Source organism: Phacochoerus africanus, chromosome 15 (assembly GCF_016906955.1).
Source record: "Phacochoerus africanus isolate WHEZ1 chromosome 15, ROS_Pafr_v1, whole genome shotgun sequence".
NCBI classification, from domain to species: domain Eukaryota; kingdom Metazoa; phylum Chordata; class Mammalia; order Artiodactyla; family Suidae; genus Phacochoerus; species Phacochoerus africanus.
Genome location: NC_062558.1, coordinates 141,203,491 through 141,222,250, shown reverse-complemented (window position 1 = coordinate 141,222,250; position 18,760 = coordinate 141,203,491). Strand labels below are relative to the sequence as shown.

Genomic DNA, 18,760 nt, shown 5'->3' with positions numbered 1-18,760 from the left:
TATTTGAATTTGCCATGGACACCCGACATCCTCCCACAGTGTCTGTGACGCATCTGAGTTGTTAGCGAACAAAGACCATTTATACCTACGTCTTGGGCTGTGCCAGTAGGAACAGAAAACGTGCCACCTTTATCAGTTTCTCACCATATGGGATTTTTCCTAATGATTATCAAGATGAAGTCAACTTGGTTGATAAGCATTATTCATTTCATAATCATCAGATCCAACCTGCTGATGTTTGTTTGGGGGTTTCCCTCCATGTCCATGAGAAAAACTGCTGTTTCATTTTCCTTTCATGCTACCCCCTTGTCAGGATCTGGGGAGACGTTACGCAGACTCTGGACGGCTTTCTGCTCCCGACGTGTCTGAGCCCAGATGTGTGCGTGTCTCAGCCCCTGGGGACACCACTAGGTGTCCCCCGTTTAGCTCAGTTCTGACACCAGCTGCTCAGGGTCGGTGCAGGCCCCACTGGGTGAGGGCTCAGTCCCCCGAGCACCGCCCCCCCCCCAGACGCCAGCCACAGGTGCCAGGTCCTCAGGCCACAGCACCTCTGTCCGCCGCCCCTCCTCCTGTTCCGTGTTTGCTGTGACGGCTCCCGGAACCCGGGGGACACTTGACCCACGGGGTTGCTGGCCTGCTGTAGAGGACGTGGCGAAGGATGCAGGTGGCCAGCCCGACGTCCCCGGGGCAGGTCTGGAGGGGTCGGTCCTGAGCACGGGGGCACCTGGCCCCGTGGAGCTGGGGTGCACCGGCCATCCCCCCGCCCCCAGCCCCCAGCAGCTCAGAGGCTCCCAGACCCCTTCCCGCGGGGTTTTCACGCAGGTCCGGCCACAGTGGACCCCTGGCCTGGTGATTCGCTCAGCCTCCAGCCCCCGCCCCCCGGACGTGAGCTGAAACGGGGCCGGAAGTGTCCGCTCCCTGCTCCCGTGGTGCTTGCTCTGGCCCCGCAGCCCCGTCCTGACGCTCTGGAGGGACGGCCAGGAGCAGCCCCATTAGCCTGGACTCCGAGGGGTTGAAGGGGCCTGTGAGCAACCAAATCCCGAGGGTTTGAGGAGCTCAGGGCCGGGAACGGAGACCAGCTGCACAAGGAGTCTTAGGCACAGTGTCTCAGTGAGAAAATGTGCTCCTCGTTTTTCAAACCTCCTTGAGTCTCCTCTCGAGTGAGATGAGTTGTTTCTCCCGAGCCGTTTGGAAGCGTTTTCCTGTGTGAGGACCGCCAGGCCGAGACCCACTTGGGTGCAATTTAAATTATGGACCCGATTTATTTAATAGTTACAGAACCCTTCAGATTTTATATTTCTTTTTATAGTATTTTGGTGGGTTGTGTTCCTCTCGACTATTTCCATTTAATATAAAAATGTAAATTGACTGACAATGTTATTCTAACATCCTTTATCTTTAAGTGTCTGTAGAATCTATATTTCTGTGTCCCCCCACCGCCCCGTCTTGAGCAGCCTCACCGGGAATCATCAGTTATTAGTCTCTCAGGAAACCGCAGACTTTCCAGGCTCCCTAGGTGCCACCGGGCTTGGGTGTAACCCCTGGAGGGGCTGTTTCACTTCTTTGCCCTCAACCCTCGGGTGCAGACTTTCAGGCCCCAGTGGGCCCTCAGGTCCACGCTGCAAAAGCAAAGGTCCAGAGTCACGTTCAGCCTCCCAGCGCCCCTTGGTCAGCAGACAGTCCAGGCCCCAGCCGGCAGCTCTGAACCTCTGTCTTCTCCCGCGTCCTGGCCCCGTCTCTTCCCCTGTGGTGTTCACTCTTCAGTGCTTTTAAGCAGATTTTTAAGACAGTTTATCCGCCGTTTCTAAGTTTCCGCTGGGGAATAAATGTCTATCAGACCCGGCCTGCCGATACCGGGAATGGGACTCCTGTGCGTGTGCGCTCACCTGTAAAGAAATGGAGCAAAGACTTTAATGGGGACGCCAGCAGGTGGAGCTTCCTTGAGAGGGTCTTTCGTGTTCTTGGTGCTGAAGCTGTCAGGTGCTCACACGTGACAGGGCGGCGGCGGAGAGAACATCCCCTGTTCGCTCCGTAGACACCTGTGCCCCAGCCCGCGCGCTTGCGCACGCGCGGGCGGGGGCGGGGGGGGGGCGTCCTGGGAGAAGGGCCCTGGAAGCTGAGCCTTTCCTTCCCCCCCTGACCCTGGGGCTCGCGTTCTGTTTCCGCAGACCTATGCTTTGTACTACGTGGACCGCCTGGTCAAGGCCCTGCAGGACGCCCTCCTTCCTGAGCTCACCATCCCGGTCCTGCAGCTGGGGCTGCTCATCGCGGCCTCTGTGGTGGAAAGCCAGAGCCTCGAAGGCCTCTACCACCTCCGGTGGGTACACGGTGGACTTTCAGGGAAGCTGGGAGACGTTCAAGGGGCCAAAGTGAAAAGTCACCCAAAGCAGTCGAAAAATAAGACTTTAAAATATTCATTCCATAGTCGACCATTTATAGAACCAATAAAGTTCTTAAGACTCATAAAGCCATAGTAGTTCATTGGAAAATCTCTGTCTGGCCCTTTAGAGACTGTTGTTCTAAGGAGAGTGAGAGTGAGGGGGCATCTGGGCGGGGTTTGTGTAACTTCGCTGTCAGCTCGAAATCATTTCAAAACACAGCTGTTTCACGAGAGATGCAAAGCAGAGCATCCTCGTCCTCACGCTAAAGGCGCCCTGAGGCTCTGCAGATGCCTCAGTAAGATACATGAACGAAGGTGGAAACCAGTTCTACCTGAAATCCGATCGAGCTTCCGTGATTGCCCCGGTAATTCTGCTTAGCTTTAAAAATCACTCAAAGCATCCTCAGATTATTCGCTTCTCTATCCTTGTGCCAATCTGCACCGAGCCCTGAGCCCAGCGCGGCCTGACGGGCCCCTGCTCTGTCACCCCCAGGCTCGCCCTGGTCTGCTCTGACCTGAGGTTGAGGGAGGCAGCGAAGTACCACGAGGACGCGGCCGGGCAGGCGCACATCACCGAGGTGGAGCAGGCCAGGTCCGTGGGCTGGGCCCAGGGCTGCCTCCTGCCCTCCGCTCTCCCCTCTCGGCTATGGCCCTTCCGGCCCCACAGCGGCCGGGCAGCGGGGGGCTGGGGGGCCCTGGGCTGGGGGCAGTGCCCGGGGGCACAGTTCCTCCCTCACCCACCCCTCCCATGTGCGGGCACCTCCTGGCTGTGTGGGTGGAGCAGCAAAGGCGTGGGGCGGGGGGCGGGAGGGGGGCCCTCTGTGGTTGGTGCCCAGCTGGGAAGGAAGGGCCGGGGTTCTGGACGTAAAATTGAGACTCGTTGTAAACATCCAGGTCAGAAGAAAGAAAAAAAAAAACAAGGAGTTCCCGTCGTGGCTCAGTGGTTAACGAATCCAACTAGGAACCATGCAGTTGCGGGTTCCATCCCTGGCCTCGCTCAGTGGGTTAAGGATCCCGCGTTGCTGTAGCTCTGGTGTAGGCGGGCGGCTACAGCTCCAATTAGACCCCTAGCCTGGGAACCTCCATGTGCGGCAGGAGCAGCCCTAGAAAAGGCAAAAAGACAAAAAAAAAAAAAAGCCATCCAGGTCAGGGCGTCAAATTAATAGCTCTGTGTATGAGTCGAGTTTGGAAAAGAGAACACACCAGACACGTAAATTTGGGAGCCGCGTGTGCTGTAAATCATGGGAGTTGTTAAAGCCGGGCTGTGAGCAGTGGCTCCTTGGGGCTCTTTTAATGCGTGCCTCTTTGATTACCGCGGAGACTGAACATTTTCAGGGACCCTGGTTGTTTTCTTCTTTTATTTTAATGTGTGTTTCACTTACCTTAGCTGCAGAAAAGAACTTGCCTTGAGAAAGGAGAGAAACAGGGGACCGCTATTGGAAGAAAGTCTACCAACCCCGAGCGAGGCCCCGGCTCCCGCTCGGCAGGCAGAGATGAAGCCCCTCGTGGCAGAGGACAAGGTAGCCTGCCGGGCAGCGGTGCCTCGGCCCCTGGCCCAGCGGGGTGGCGACGACCAGTGCCAGCCAGGAAGCCCGACTTGGCCTGACCGCGGGCCGCCTCCAAACCCTGCGGGGCTTTCCTGGGGGGAGGGGGCAGGGAGGGCGACAGGTGTCCCCGTGCAGCCGGAGGGGGCTGCGGGGCTGCGCCGCTGGGCGCCCCTGGTGTGGACGGTGCGACCCGCGGTCTTGCAGCTTTTGATGATCAACCGAGAGACCGGCAAGGGCCTGGATGGAGCCGCCCTGCCTCAGCTGTGGACCCTCAAGGCGGAGGTGCTGCTGGACATGGGCCTGTACCAGCCCGCGAGGCTGCTCCTGTCGGAGGCCCACCTGGCCTTCCAGGTGAGGCGCACCTGCTCTCGCAAGCAGCCCCCGCTGCCCCCCAGGCCCGCGAGCCGGCTCGGCCCAGGAACCCGGGACCATGTGTTCCGAAGCCTGTCCCAGAGCGGAGACCGGGCTCCACGGGGTCTGCCCTTTGCGCCCTCCGTCGGTCTGCTCCTCCGTTTCCCAAGCTTACTCATCACAGTGCCTAGTGCCCCTTGCCCAGAACCGCTGTGCGACCTTCTGAGACCTCTGTTTTCTCAGGCCAGAGGGTCCCTTGTTTGGACGTGTGGGCGCTGAGGCCTTGAGAGGCCACTGCCTGTGGGTCTGTTCTCAGGGGCAGGTGCATGCCAGGGCCCCAAGCCCGTTTTCAGCCCTGCTTCTCAGTATGGGCCTCGTGAGGTCTCCCTGGAAGCCTGGGGCTCGCCAGGCCCCTGGGAAGGGCGAGGCTCCAGCCTGGCTGCTCAGCCTCAGGCCCCTGCCGTCTGCCCGTCTGCCCGGCTTCTTGGGCCTGCTCACCCCTGAGCACACAGACCTGTGGCCCTGTGCTCTCAGCCCGGACTGGCTCTCCCACGGCTCCTCGGCTCCCGAGGCCCCAAGCCCAGCTTCCTCTCCCGGCCGGGCTGGTGCTTTCTCCCTGGGCTCTGTCCCCCGGCCTCAGGGAAAACCCAGGACAGTGCGCGTGGACCTGCCACCAGCCCCACGAAGATCACAGCTCCTGGTTCCTGCAGCGCCAGCAGCTCCAGGGCCTCAGGCAGTTCTGTGTCCGTCCAGGGTTGAGAATTGTTCACGGGAGGGTGAGGCAGAGCTCCAGAGCCAGACAGGCTGTCAGCTGTTTTGGAGAACTCCAGAGAGAGAAAAACCCTTTTGAACAAAGGTGTGAAAATGCAGGCTTGGGAGCGTCCGCTCTCAGTCCAGGCCCTGGGACAGGTGTGTGCAGCCCAGACCCAGAACGGGGCGTGGCCTGAGAAGGGACCGAGAGGCTGCGGGACTGGCGAGGCAGCCAGGGTGGGGGCTTCGGCGTTCTGCAGCCAACAGCCTCCCCCAGACAGAGGGGGAGCTGCTGGGATCCAGGGGTCAGGACCCGTAGGGAAGTGGTTTTTGTTTTTGTCTTTTAGGGCCACACCTGTGGCATATGGAGGCTCCCAGGCTAGGGGTCGAATCAGAGCTATAGCCACCAGCCTACGCCAGAGCCACAGGAACGCCAGATCCAAGCCGTGGTCTGTGACCTACACCACAGCTCACGGCAACGCCGGATCCTTAGCCCGCTGAGCGAAGCCAGGGATCGAACCTGCATCCTCATGGATACTAATCAGATTCATTTCCACTGAGCCCTGATGGGATCTCCGAGAAGTGGGTTTTATCCAAACTCAGGTGTCAAGCCCAGCCCTGTGCCCTCGTCCTGCAGGCACATCTTCAGAGAGGCATTGGGACAGTGTCTGTCTGCTCTGTCTCTCTCTCTCTCTCTCTCTCTCTCTGTGTCTCTGTCTGTCTCTCAGTCTGTCTCTGTCTCTGTGTCTGTCTCGCTCGCCCTCCCCTCACTCCCGTCCCATCCCGTCTACGCCTCTGTGTTAGGAGCTCAACGATCCCTGTGCAGAGTCGAAATGCCTGCACCTGTTGGCGCAGTTGGCGAACAAGGAGAAGAACCACGGGCAAGCGAAGGAGCTGGTGGAGTGGGCCCAGCGTCTGGGGGGGGGCGCGGAGTTCTGGTACAGCTCCTCCCTGACGCTGGCCGAGGCGCTGCTGTCCCTGGAGCCGCTGGAGAGAAGAGAGGCTCAGGTGAGGGTGGCCCTGCCGGGGGCGGGGGGCCTTCTGGGGGGCGCAGCCTGCTGGGGGGGGGGCGCTGTGGTGACCCCACGGGCCCCCCCAGGTCTGCCAGCTGTTCCAGAAGCTCATAGGTACCTTCGACGTCCTCAAGAAGGAAAGACCCAACCAGATGCCCATGTTGGAATTCATGACCACGGACCTAGAAGCCAGGTAGCTTTTTTGAGGAAAATGTTAATTAACGTGAAAGTCGAGGTTTACTTTGCTCCGTCTGTTCACTGGTGGCACTTCAAAGCTGCCTCCTTCCGAGGGTCACAGGACAGCGGCCCCGCAGCCTGGCCCGCGCCCCGCGCGCCTTCTCCAGGCCTTGGGGAGGCGCCGCCCTGCCCCGCGTCTTTCCTCTGCACGGAGCCTTTCTCCTGGGATGGCCGGGGGCCTCCCTTGTCCCTGAATTCTCGGGACACCCACCTCTCGGTGCCCCTGGAGCGGGAGGCCTCTAGGGCTGGGGCAGCTGGGCCACGGGGCTGTGCCCACAGGCAGGCCGGACGTCTTCCCGGGGTCCGCCCCGTCTGGCTGCTCTCTGCTTTGCCACGGAGGCGGCCCCAGGGTCTCTCCAGCTGCTGGTGGCCGGGGGTTTGTCCGGGAAAGTGCTGACCTGCCGTGTCGCAGGGACCCTCCCAGGGCCTGCGAGTCAGTCTCCAGAGTCAGATTTGCAGATTCCCACCTAGTCCCTTCTCGCAGCCGCATCTGCTCTGCTGACAGGGCCGCGTGTCGCCTGCCTCGGGCTCTCTCTACTCTCCCTGGGTCTTTGCTGAGTCCTTCTGCTGAGAGCCTCCTCGCCCTGGGGCGGCCCCTGTGGCCGCGCTGTCTCCCCTCCCCTGAGAGCGACGCCCCCCCCCCCATTCCCCCCATCCTTGGGAACAGACTGTCATTTCCGAGGGGGCTTCTTTTCTTAAGGGAGTGGTCTTGAATTTCCAACTGGATGCGAGACGCTTGGTCTAGGGACCTGTGGCTTCACAACTCTGTGGCCTTGTGAGCAAGGAAGGTGGCTTGTAGGATTTCTGGTTTTCTGGTTTTCGAGAAACACTCAAAGGTGTTTCTTCCCACCACCCGATGAAAGTGAGAGGTGGATGGTGTTGAGCCGACTCTCAAGAGCCTCCCCCCACCCCTCCCCCTGGCAGGTGCGTGAGCCTCCAGATCAGAGCCATGCGGGAGCCCCTGGAGGACCCCCTTCTGCTGGCGGAACTGGGTGATCGCTTGCTGGAAATTGAGGAGAAGTTTCTCAGCTGCGGCTACACAGAGAGGGGCATGGACATGAGGCTGGAGCGCGCCAAGATGAGGAGGTGCGCGGCCCCCGCAGTCCCCGTCCGGCCCCTGGCGTGCAGCCCCCAGCCCAGTGCCTCTGGCGGTCCATTCCCCGAGTGTCCTGACGGCACACCCAGCTCTCCTCCCAGGGAAGCCCCCGTCGGCCACCAGGGGGAACTCCTCCTGCAGGGCTGCCGGCCCCCACAGATGCCCCCACCCCGGACACGTGCCCTGGGCATCTGCAGCCACTTGGGGACGCACCCCACCCCCACCAGCAACCTCGTTCCGGTTCTTCCACCTGGGTGTCGCACCTGCTCAGTCTGTGCAAACGCACCGCCACAGCCTCACAGCCCCCCATCACCCCCCCCACCCCCGCCCCAGCATCGGCACCACAGCCCCGGCCCACCCACGCCTCGACCCCCGTCTAGGACAAACGCAGGCGCCACCCCCGCGTGCACCCATGCAGCCACCTGCACGTCACCCTCGACACGTGGCATCACCTGGGGGCCCGGCAGCCCCAGCAGGGCTGTGGTCACTCTTCCTCCCGGGACCTCTTGGAGCCGCCAGCCCCACCCCCCACCGTCCTCAGCCCCCCGCCCCCCATTATTCCACATCTTTTTAAAATTTTTGTTTGAAGATATATTGAGACTATCTTTTCAGGTAGAACATCTAGTTATAAAGCTGAAAGTACTGATAAAATATACACTATAGTTACCTGAAAATTACACACACACCTTCTGTTAGAACTGATGACCTGATGCTTTGACGTTCTGGTTCTAAACTCCATTCTTCCCCGGCGAAGGTTATCTGCCCAGAGTGAGAAAGACGAAGAACGAAGAAGTGCCTGTTACCTGGAAGTGTGTGACCTGGTCCAGAGGGCGGTCGCCGAGGAGGAGGCGGCGTTTCACCGCGTTCGGGGCCTGCTGTCCCTGCAGGAGGTAAGTGTGGGGCCTGGGCCCTGTGGCGTGAATTTTACCTCGATTTTTTAAAATCTGGAAAACCGTGGGGGAAACGCCTGGGTATTCGGAACCTCAATGGCATACCTCAAAATAACTATGGACCAGGAAAATTATTTTGAACTGTGGTTGGTGGGGGGACCCATGAAAATGTTTAAGAAACCTCTACTGCAGTATTTAGGGGAAATTTTATGGGACTAAACACCTGTACGAGAAGAGAGAAGAGATCCCACCTCAGGGTTCTCAGCCTCTGCCATATGAACGTAGAAAGAGCGTAGAAAATTAAAAGTAAGTAGAAGAAGGGAAATTGAAGATCGCAGTGCAAATCAATGAAAGATAAAACAGAAAAAACAGACAACCCCAAAGGACCCATGCATAGCACAAGGAACTAGACTGAATATTTTGTAATAACTTATCAGGGAAAAGAATCTGAAAGTGTAGATAACGTACATGCAGCTGAGTCACTGTGCTGGGCATCCGAAACTGACACAACATCGTAAATGAACCATGGCTTCAATTACAAAAAAACTAAAAAAGAAAGAGGAGTTCCCATTGTGGTGCAGCGGAAACGAATCCGACTAGCAACCGTGGGGTTGGAGGTTTGATCCCTGGCCTCGCTCAGTGGGTGAAGGATCCCGCGTTGCCATGAGCTGTGGAGTAGGTCACAGATGTGGCTCGGATCTGGCGTTGCTGTGGCTGTGGTGCAGGCCGGCAGCTGAAGCTCCAATTAGACCCCTAGCCTGGGAACCTCCATATGCCATGGGTACGGCCCTAAAAGGACAAAAAGACAAAAAAAAAGGAAGAGAAAACAAACATTAAAAAGAAAATCAGTAGAAGCAAAAGCAGTTTCTTTAAGAAGCTCAATAAACTGACAAACTTCCAGCCAGACTGCTCAGGACGGGGGAGGAGAAAATAGCCAATATCAGCAGCAGCAGGTGTGACACCACCATAGACGCTGCGCAAATTAAAGCGAGCATAAGGGCATATCAAGAAAAACTTAACGTCAGCGTATTTGACAACTTAGACAAAGTGGAGACATTCCTTGGGGGACACAAACCACCAAAGCTCAGCTGAGGAGAAATCGATAACCTGAAAGCCCTCTGTCTAGTAAAGAAATTGAATTTGTCGTTAAAACTTTTGCTACAAAGAAAACATCAGACCCATATGAATTTACTGGTGAATCCTACCAAACATTTACGGAAAAATTAATACTAATTTTGTACAAACTTTCTGAGAAAATTGAAGAGGAAGGAATACATCCCAACTCTTCTGTGAGCCCGGTGTCCCTGTGATATAAAATCAAGGTGACGACGTGCCAGGAACCCGCTGGAGACCATTGCTCTGCGTGAACATGGAGAAATTCTCAGCAGAAATTTAGGAAATTAAACCCAACCCTTAGAAAGAGGATGAGACATCAGCTCCAAGTGGAGGTTACCCCAGGACTTACATCCGAAGGTCAAGCAACTTGGTTCACTGTATAGTTAAGAAAAAATTGAAAACATACCATCATCTTAACAGATGCAGAAGCATTTGACAAGATCCAACATTTATTTCTGATTAAAAAAAAAAAAAAACTCTTAGAGAACTTTTTTTTTTTTTCTGGCCACTTCTGCAGCACATGGAAGTTCCCAGGCCCGCGACCGAATCCCAGCCAAAACCGTGAGTTGCGTCACCACAGTCCAGGTCCTTCACCCGCTGCACCACAGTGGGAACTCCTCTCAGCAAACAGTTCATAGACGGGAACTTCCTAGCGCTCTGGTCATCCTCAAGGTTGGAAGGCTGGACGCTTTCCCCTTCGGTGAGGAATAAGACAGTGATGTGGCCTCTGCTGCTTTATTCAGAATTGGTTGGAGTTCTAGCCAATTCAGCAAGGAAAGAAAAAGACCCTAAAAGCATCAAATTGGAAAGGAAGAAGCAAACTGTCTTTGTGCACAGGTAACTTGGTCTCTGCACCCAACACCCTGTAAATCTCCGAAGTGATGCAGTAAAGCTTCGAGTACCACGGGGTGAGCCAGTGAGGTTACAGGATACAGGAATGATGCCCACACATTAACTGTGCGCTTCCGCGTGCTGGGGGTGACCTCTGAGATGCTAGCAGTTTTGAATACCATGAGAGCAAAATATGGAATTTGACAAAAAGGGAAAACTCCTACCCTGAGAACTACAAAACACTGCTGAGAAAGAAAAAGGCTGGCTAAATAAGAGCCGTATCAGGTTCGTGGCTCAGAAGACTTGAGCTTATTGAGACGTCAGTTCTCCCCTCAACTGTCTGCAGTCCTGATCAAGGTACCGCAGGCTCTTTTAAAAGCAGAAAAATTGACAAGGGGACTTTATATTTATGTGGAATTGCAGGAGACGTAACATAGCTTGGACAAAGAAAGACAAAGAGCGCTAACTCGAGATTGTAAGACTTAGTAGGGCGCTGCGGGCATCAGGACCAGGTGGTTTTAGTGTCAAAACGCACAAGCATCGATGGAACATAACAGAGAATCCGGAAAACTGGTTTTCAGCAAAGGTGCACCGAAAGTTCCATGAAGCGCCGTCATGAAAACAGTGGTCCTGGAGCAACAGGGCCCCCACGTCGGAAAAGCCACCCCCTCTCGAACCCACAGCATGTGCAAACGGTACCCCACAATGGGGCATAGGCCCAAATGTAAGCTCTACAACTGTGGGACGTGCAGAAGAAAACACAGGGAAATGCACTTGCAGCCGTGGGTGTTCAGCGAAGGCTTCTCACACAGGACGCCGAAAACGTGACGCCGTCAAGAGTGCAGTTATGGCTCGGACTCCGCCTTCAGGAGGCACCACTGAGCGAATGAAAGACGAGTCGCAGACGAGAAGGAAAGCTGCGAATCACCGACCTGACAAAAGACTTGTATCCGGAGCAGGTCGAGACCTCCCAGGCCTTTCGCACAAGGAACAGGCAAAATAAGTGAAACGGACATTTCTCTGAAGGAAATACATGGCCGGGGGAGAAGCCGTGGGAAGATGCCCGGCTTTCTTAATTGCTAAGTCAGGGCAGCAGGCAACCTGCAAGCGCAGTGAAAAGCGGTCCCAGCTGGAAAGACGGGCCTCGCCAAACAGCAGCCGAGACGCGGAGGACCTGGGACCCGGGTGCTGCTGGGGACAGTTTGGTGAAGAGCGAAGCCAGGCTCTGGGGCTGACCCCGGGCAGGTGAGAGCACGGTGTGTCCACACGCGTGTCTGCAGCGGCCCCGCGGGGAGCAGCCGGCGCGCAGGTGCCTGTGAGCCAGGGGCCCGGCCCGTGCGGCACGAACATCGCGTCGGATCTTGGTAAGGCCACCGAGCGCCCCCGGCCAGGCGGAGGACACACCGCCGGACCCCGCTGACCTGAACTCGGAGGAAATGCAGGCGGGTTACGGAGCTCCACAGTAGCCAGGGGGTTGCCGGGAAAGCGGGGGCGGGCAGAGGTGGGAGGAGAGGGCCCCGAGGACCGAGGGGGCTGGGGGCCGGGGCGCCTGCATCGTCTGCATTGGGGGAGCAGCCGTGCGGGCCCCAGGCCCTGAGGGCCCAACGTCTCAGTTACAGAACGTCAATAGCCCGCTGATGCGGCGGCTGGCGCGGCTTAAGTGCAGCCTGGTGGAGGTGTGTCTGGACCTGCTGCGGCTCACGTGGGAGGAGGCCCAGGAGCGGGAGCTGCAGCAGGGCTCCGTGGACCGGCTGCTGGCCGACTACCTGCGGAGCCCAAGCGACTACACGTCCGTTGGCCTGGTAACCGGCGCCCCCTCCGCCTGGCCGGGCCTCCGACCCACAGGCTGGCAGGCTGCGCGGGGGCCTCGCCCCTGGGCCTGAGCCGCGGCCAGCCCGCGGGAATCCAGGAGGCTGCATTTCCCAAGTGTCCCCCTGGGATCTCTGACCAGAGCGGGTTCCCCACCCCCGAGGCTCCCCTAAGGCTCCCCATAGCCCCCCGCAGCCCCCCGAGGTCCCCCGCAACCCCTTCGGTTCCTCAAGGCCCCCTGAGGCTCTCCGCAGCTCCCACAGCCCAGGGAACTTCAGAAAGGCCCTGACGGTCTGAGGCCTGACCGGCCGGTGGAGTCAGGGTGGGGTGCTTGCTGGGCCCGAGGCGGGTCAGCATAGGAAGGGGCACGCAGCGAGGCCGTCTGCTAAAATCAGTTACCCCTGCAGGACATTTGTTTGAGGGACCCAGGCTCTGCCTTTTTAGACCTTGTCACGTTAACTTGACCGCACTCTACATGCGTCAGAGTAGCCCCCCTTGGAGCCGATACAAACTCTTCGTTGATGGCTGGATGCGCAGACTCGAGACCCTCCCGCAATGCGGGGCGGGGCGGGGCGGGGCCGGCCTGACCGAGGCCTTTGTGTCCCTCAGAAATGGTTCACCCTGAAGCGGACCCTGACCCACACGGTGCTGGCCCAGCTGGGGAGCCTGCAGCCTCTGTGCGCCCGCTGCGTGGAGCTCCGCGCGCAGCTCCTGGGCCTGGCCGGGAAGGCCCTGCACCTGCTGGCCATGCGCGCAGATCCCGTGCGCCCCGCCTTCTACTGGGAGGAGAGCCCTCTGGTACGCACACCTGCCTCCAGCGGGTTCACAGACCTCCCACTGCCTCCAGAACCCACAGTGTTTAGCACTCCCGTGATGTCGGCAAGAACTAGGCTGTGAAACAAGCCTGGAGCTGCCCTGGTCAGGCAGGGCTGTGGGTGGGGAAGGGAGAGAGAGACGGGCAACAGGCCTGCCCACTGCGGAGGGAGGTGGACATGAACTTGGGGGGCAGAGCCCTGGAGGGAAAGTGGCCCCTTTGCAAAGAACAGGCGGAGAGGAGGGGCAGGCTTGCCCCCCTCCACCCCCCAGCTCTGCAGGGGGCCTGGGCTGTGGCTGTGGCCCAGGGCTTAAAGGCCCCCATCCTGCTGCCCACCCCCTGCACCTGCCCCCACGGTCCAGGGAGACCCTCCCCACTAGGGGCTGTGTCAGGGTACCCCTCTTCTCTCCAGCACCCCCCACAGGCAGCCCAGCAGGCCCGGTGCCCCCTGGGGAGCCCCCATCCCTCAGAAGGAACTCTGGTGACAGCTGCTGCCACTGCTGGCCTGGAAGCTCCCAGTTCCTGCTTTAAGTGTCTGGCAGATGCCACTTCCTGTGAGTGGAAGGCGCCTGCCCGGCAGTGGAGCCAGACTCGCCCCACAGACCCTGCTCTTTTAGGAGGACTCCAACCCGGGGTGGGGGGGGAGCAGCTAGGTGCACCTGCCTCATGCCCGGCCTGGTGTGCAGGCCCTGGGGTCAGCCAGGCCCTGGGGCATGACTCGCATTTGGGTGAATTGATGGAGTTTGGCCCCTCGTTCAGCCAGTGTTTGTTGAGCACCTGAACATGGGCCGTGAGTCAGGTGGACATGGGCCAGGCACTCACCATAGCCCGGCTGGGGGGTGCTCTTCCTGGGGCTGCCGCTTCCTGCGTGACCCCGAAAACCCGAATTCTCCTGGGCCTGATGCCCCAGGAGGTCCCCTGGGCGTTTGGAGGACCCCACCCCGGTGGCCTGTCCTGCAGACAGGCCCATCCAGGTCCCAAAGCGCCTCGTTTTTGCCTTTGTCCCCGGGGCCCTGGGGCACGTGGGTGCCTGGCCCGCTCAGTCCTGACTGGCCTGCTGCCCGAGGCAGGCAGTTTGAAGGACTGATGGGCCCCACTCTGGCCGCACCTGCCGGACGCCAGGCTCTCGGACCAGTGCGAGGCCCACCCAGGGGAACTGCAGAGATGCCTGGCCGCGACGGGCACCCCCGTCTGCGCGGACGTGCGGGCTGATGGGAGGTGCGTTGTCCATAGGCGGGTGCTGAGCCGAGCAGCCTCAGGTGTCTGGAGAGCATCCCGGAGGAAGGGGACCAGGAGGGGCTCCACTGCGACCTGCCGGCCTCCAGGGCGGCCCCCGAGGAGCACAGCAGGGAGGGCTCGGATCTGAAGGTTGGGATGCCCGCCTCGCCAGCCCCGTGCTCCCAGCCCACGGAGCCCGCCCGAGCCCGCGCCTCGCATCTGCAGAGGAGGATGGCGCTGGCCCAGCGGTACCTGGCCCAGGCGTCCGAGGTGCTGCTGCAGTGCCTGCAGGTCGCCCTGGGCAGCAGCCTCCTGGACGTCGCTGCAGCCGCCAGCCTGGAGCTGGTGGAGTGCAGCAGCAACCTGGACCCCGCAGCCACCTGCCAGTTCCTGGCCCTGTCGCAGGTGCGTCCTCTGCGAGGCCCCTCTCGGTCACAGGGGCCTGGGGCTCGCTCCAGCCGGGGTGCCTTGAGGTCCTGCCCTCCTGTCCCGTCTCGGGGCACACGAGCGACTGAAGCCCTCCGAGGCCTGCGTTTCTGAGGCTCCACCCATTCCTCCCTGCGGCCCGAGCGGCAAGCCCGCGGGCTACAGCGGCAAAGGCCTGGCCCGGCCCTGCCCTGCAGCTCTGCCTCCACAGGGTGAAGCACGTGGGTGCCCGCCCCCTGGCACCCTCCCGCGTCTGTTTCAGAGCTGCTCGGCCTCGGAGACCATGCGGGACGTCCTGCTCACGGCCACGGCCGACACCAGCAGCTCGCAGCTGGCGGCGCTGCTGCAGCTCCAGCACAGGCTGAAGCACCAGGGGAGGATGTCCAGCAGCCTGTTTGCCAGCGTGGAGCAGAAACTGGCCACCATATCCAAGGTGACCAAGCTGGGCATGCCCTCGGACCCTGCTGCCTGGCCCGCGGTTGCCCAGACAGGGCCCACGCCCTAGCCTGCTGTGTGGTTCTGGGAGGGTGTCTCCACGTCTCTGAGCGGCAGCTTCCTCATGGGCCCTGTGGGGACCGCAGCCCGCCTCCTGGTGACTGCCAGGGTCGGTGGACTCACAAGTACAGGTGCAGCAGAGGGGAAGGCGCTGGGGGTCTTCTGGGGCAGGGAGCTGCTTTCAGGCCTTGCTGTTTTAGAGGAAACGTTTTAGACTGAGTCAAGCTTTAGAGTTAATTCTGAAGGAAATTCATAGAGCACGGCAGCTGATAGCAGCACCTTTGCTTTCATTTGGACCAAAAGACAGGAATTGGGGATTTAAAGAAATGACGCTTGATAAAATTTAGCAAATCCGGTCAAGCCCACCCTCCTCCTCATGGTCGCGCCAGGCTGACCTCGGGTCCCTTGACCCAGGCTGCCTTCGCTCTTTTTGACCTTTGGGGACAGGACCGTTCGCTGTGTGGGACCGTCTAGTGCCCCCAGGAGCTTTAGCCGCAGCCCTGGCCACCCCTCAGCCAGGTGCAGTCAGTGTGTCACCCCGTGTGACAGTGTCCCCAGACGAGGCCAGTGGAGCAGGATTGCCCTTGGCCAGGAGCCCATGCCTTGACCATCCTGAAAAGCAGAGGCAAGAGGGGGCCAGGCCAGCCCGGAGGAAGCGGCGGCACAGCCTGGCACCTGCCCCGAGGAGCGTGTGTGTGTTCACCCGACCTGGGGGGCACAGGCCAGTGGGGACGAGGTGGCTGCTTCAGCAGGCGCTGCTGAACCTCTGGGCGAAGGGCCGGTGGGCATGGTGCCTGCCGTGCTGCGGCCCCGGTTCTTCTGCAAATGAGTGGACCCCTGGGCAGCTGCTCCCTCTGCCTCCATCCCTCCCGCTGCCCGGGCTCCCGCTGCGCTCACTGGTAGGGGTGCTGAGGCACCGAGCCTGTGTCTGCCCAGCGCTGAGAACAGGCCCGGTGGCAGGGGCTTGGTCCACGGGGCTGGTGCTGCTCCTCTTCTTCTGCTGGAGCACCTGCACTGCCCCCGCAGGTGGGCGGGGAGGTCCGAGTGGAGCTGCCTGGACGCTGGGAGGAGGCAGCCTGAGAGTCGCTGGCCTCCAGGTGTTCACGGGCACATTGCAGACGGGGGAAGGATGCCCAGCCTGGGTCAGGGAGGGCGACACGGGCAGCAGAGGATGCCCAGCGGAAGAGGGAGGATGGAATGGACGGCCGGGGGGGGGGCGGGGGCACGTGATGCTCTAATGGACAAACGTTTGCTCCAAGTCTTCAGGACGGGAGAGGAACACGGAACAGAGACCGTTCTGACGAGAGATGGTGGTTGGGACTGCCCCTCAGTAAGGAAGCCCCCAGGGTCAGGAACTGCATCGCGGACCCCACCTGCCTCTCTCAGCACAGAGCCGCCAAATGACCAGGACAGAAACCCAGGGGCGCCAGAGGTCTGACTGTCCTGACAGCAACACTTGGCCACCAAGCAGAATAAAGACACTTTTAGACAAGCAGGAACGGAGGTGCTGTGTCACCAGGTCACCTGCAGTAAAAGGAAAACCAAAGGAGACCTCAGACAGAAGAAAAACAGGCCCAGACGGAAACACGAGAATCAAGAACGTACTGCAAGGGGCAGGCGCGCGGGTACGGGACAGCGTCCTGACACCCTGTGCAGCTCACGCCGCAGAGCTGACATGAACGACCCCAATGTGCAAGAGGCAGGAGGGCTTCTGTCGCCAGCAAAGACGGCAACGTTCCTGTTTTATTAGAACAAGTCAAGGACGAATGCCGTAGTCCCCAGGAAACCATGGAAATGATGTGTAAGTCAATAAAAAGGAAAAAGGAACAATATTCTATATGCCACAAGAAGGTTAAAAAGAGGAAAACAAGGCATATTAGAACACGTGGTCCCGGTGGAAACGGAACACTGCAATAGTAGCTATGAACCCCGATATACTTGTAACTACAGTAAATATGGGTTGACTAAACCCTACAAGTCAAAGATTAAGAGTATCGGACTGGATAAAAAGAAAGAATCCCATTATATCTGCTTAAGAGACGCACTTTCCATATAAGGACAGAGAAAGGCTGAAAGGAAAGGTGGGGAACAATACGGAAACGATGGAAACGATGAAAGCGCTCGTCAGGGGAAGACCAGTCCTTGTCGGGGCAGTGGGCTCCATCACCAGTCCTGAACCCGTGTGCACGGGGCCAAGCTCCAGATGCAGAAACAGAACTGGCAGCACAGGAGGAGCCGCAGACAGACCCTCGGCCGGGGGGAGGCTGGAGCACTGACCCAGCTGCCGGGGGCACCAGGGAATGACCTGCCTGCCTGCCTGGATGCTGGGCCGCAGGACCCCGAGCAGACTCAGCCAGGAGCACTCCCACGACAGGGCACTAACGAGTGGACACACGGTCCCTCCAAGCGTGGGTGGAACGCGGACCCGAACTGACCGATGCTGGGCCACAAATCATTCCGTTTGTTTCCTAACCACAGTGAAATTAAACCAGAAATCAGTGACTAAAAGAGACCTGGAAACACAGCTGCCTTGCAATTAAACAGTATGTTTGTCAGGATCAGGCAGTCAAAGAAGAACTCACAGTGGAATTTAGAAAATATTTGAAATTGAATTAGAGCCTGAAAATGCTGTATAACAAAATCTATGAGACTCGTCCGAAACAGCTGGGAGGGAAAGTACAGCCTTGGATACAAGGAGTATGTCTTAAAACAGCGATAAAAGCTTGACTTCAAGAAGCTAGAATTAAAAACATGCAAGAAACATGGACGACAAATAAGAGATAGAACAGCGGGAAGCATGAAATTAAAATACACTATGACAGAGGAAATCAACGATGGCAAGAATTGGTTCCAAAAAGAAGACTGATAAAATTGGTAAACACTCAGAAAGACCTGACTTAAAGAGAGAGAAAACAAAACTTTCAGTATCAGTAATAAAAAGACATCATGAGATGCTTTAGACATTGAAAAACTAATGAGAGAATGTTTTTATAACCCTACTCTAATAAATTTGACAGTTTGGATGAAACGGATAAATTCTTCAAAAAATATAATGTAAAAAAGCTGACAATGGAAAATCTGCACAATTTAAGATCTTAAGAGAAATGGAGCCGTTTATGAAAAAAAAAAACACCCTCACAAAGAAAATCCCAGACCCATCGGCTTCACCAATAAATTCTTCCAAACATCGAAGGAAGAAATAGCCTGTAAAGCCCTTCCAGAGGATAGAAATCAAAGCTAGGCTGCCCAACTCTTTTTTTTAACTTTTCTTTTTCATTTTATTTTTTATGGCTGCACCCACGGCAGGGAAGTTCCCTGGGCCAGCAGTGATTGCATCAGGGCTGCAGTTCTCCACAGATCGAACCCACACCTCCAAAGCAACCCAAGTTGCTGCATTTGGGTTCTTAACCTACTGTGCCACAGTGGGAACTCCCCCAACTTTTTATTTATGTATTTCTATATTGCTTTTTAGGGCCGCACTCGTGGCATATGGAGGTTCCCAGGCTAATAGGAGCTACAGCTGCCGGCCCAGGCCAGAGCCACAGCAACACGATACAAGCCGCATCTGCGACCTACACCACAGCTCAGGGCAACATCAAATCCTTAACCCACGGAGCAAGGCCAGGGGTGGAGCCCGCAACCTCATGGCTCCTAGTCGGATTTGTTTCTGCTGTGCCACGATGGGCACTCCCCTCCCCCAACTTTTTAGAAAAGAGACCCAGTGAACCTCGATGCAAGAAACCTAGCAAGGATGTTACACAGAAGGAAAATTTCTTTTATCACTGTA

At 58.1% G+C, this 18,760-nt stretch overlaps 1 protein-coding gene across 24 annotated transcripts in view; it reads left to right on the top strand.

Moving 5' to 3' along the window:
• CFAP46 (cilia and flagella associated protein 46) overlaps positions 1 to 18,760 on the top strand; it is an 88,717-nt gene that overhangs the window by 52,656 nt on the left and 17,301 nt on the right. For 23 of the 24 annotated variants that reach the window (XR_007132113.1, XR_007132114.1, XM_047759436.1 and 20 more), the window contains 12 exons: positions 2,169 to 2,317; positions 2,874 to 2,972; positions 3,768 to 3,900; positions 4,132 to 4,278; positions 5,833 to 6,036; positions 6,128 to 6,234; positions 7,203 to 7,364; positions 8,129 to 8,264; positions 11,825 to 12,013; positions 12,630 to 12,818; positions 14,068 to 14,457; positions 14,741 to 14,911. Coding sequence is in view for 22 of the 24 variants with exons in the window: in XM_047759436.1 (XP_047615392.1) it covers positions 2,169 to 2,317; positions 2,874 to 2,972; positions 3,768 to 3,900; positions 4,132 to 4,278; positions 5,833 to 6,036; positions 6,128 to 6,234; positions 7,203 to 7,364; positions 8,129 to 8,264; positions 11,825 to 12,013; positions 12,630 to 12,818; positions 14,068 to 14,457; positions 14,741 to 14,911 (2,076 nt within the window). In the remaining 2 variants the exon portion in view is untranslated. The remainder of the gene's footprint in view (positions 1 to 2,168; positions 2,318 to 2,873; positions 2,973 to 3,767; positions 3,901 to 4,131; positions 4,279 to 5,832; positions 6,037 to 6,127; positions 6,235 to 7,202; positions 7,365 to 8,128; positions 8,265 to 11,824; positions 12,014 to 12,629; positions 12,819 to 14,067; positions 14,458 to 14,740; positions 14,912 to 18,760) is intronic. The other variant, XM_047759431.1, reaches the window with a different exon arrangement.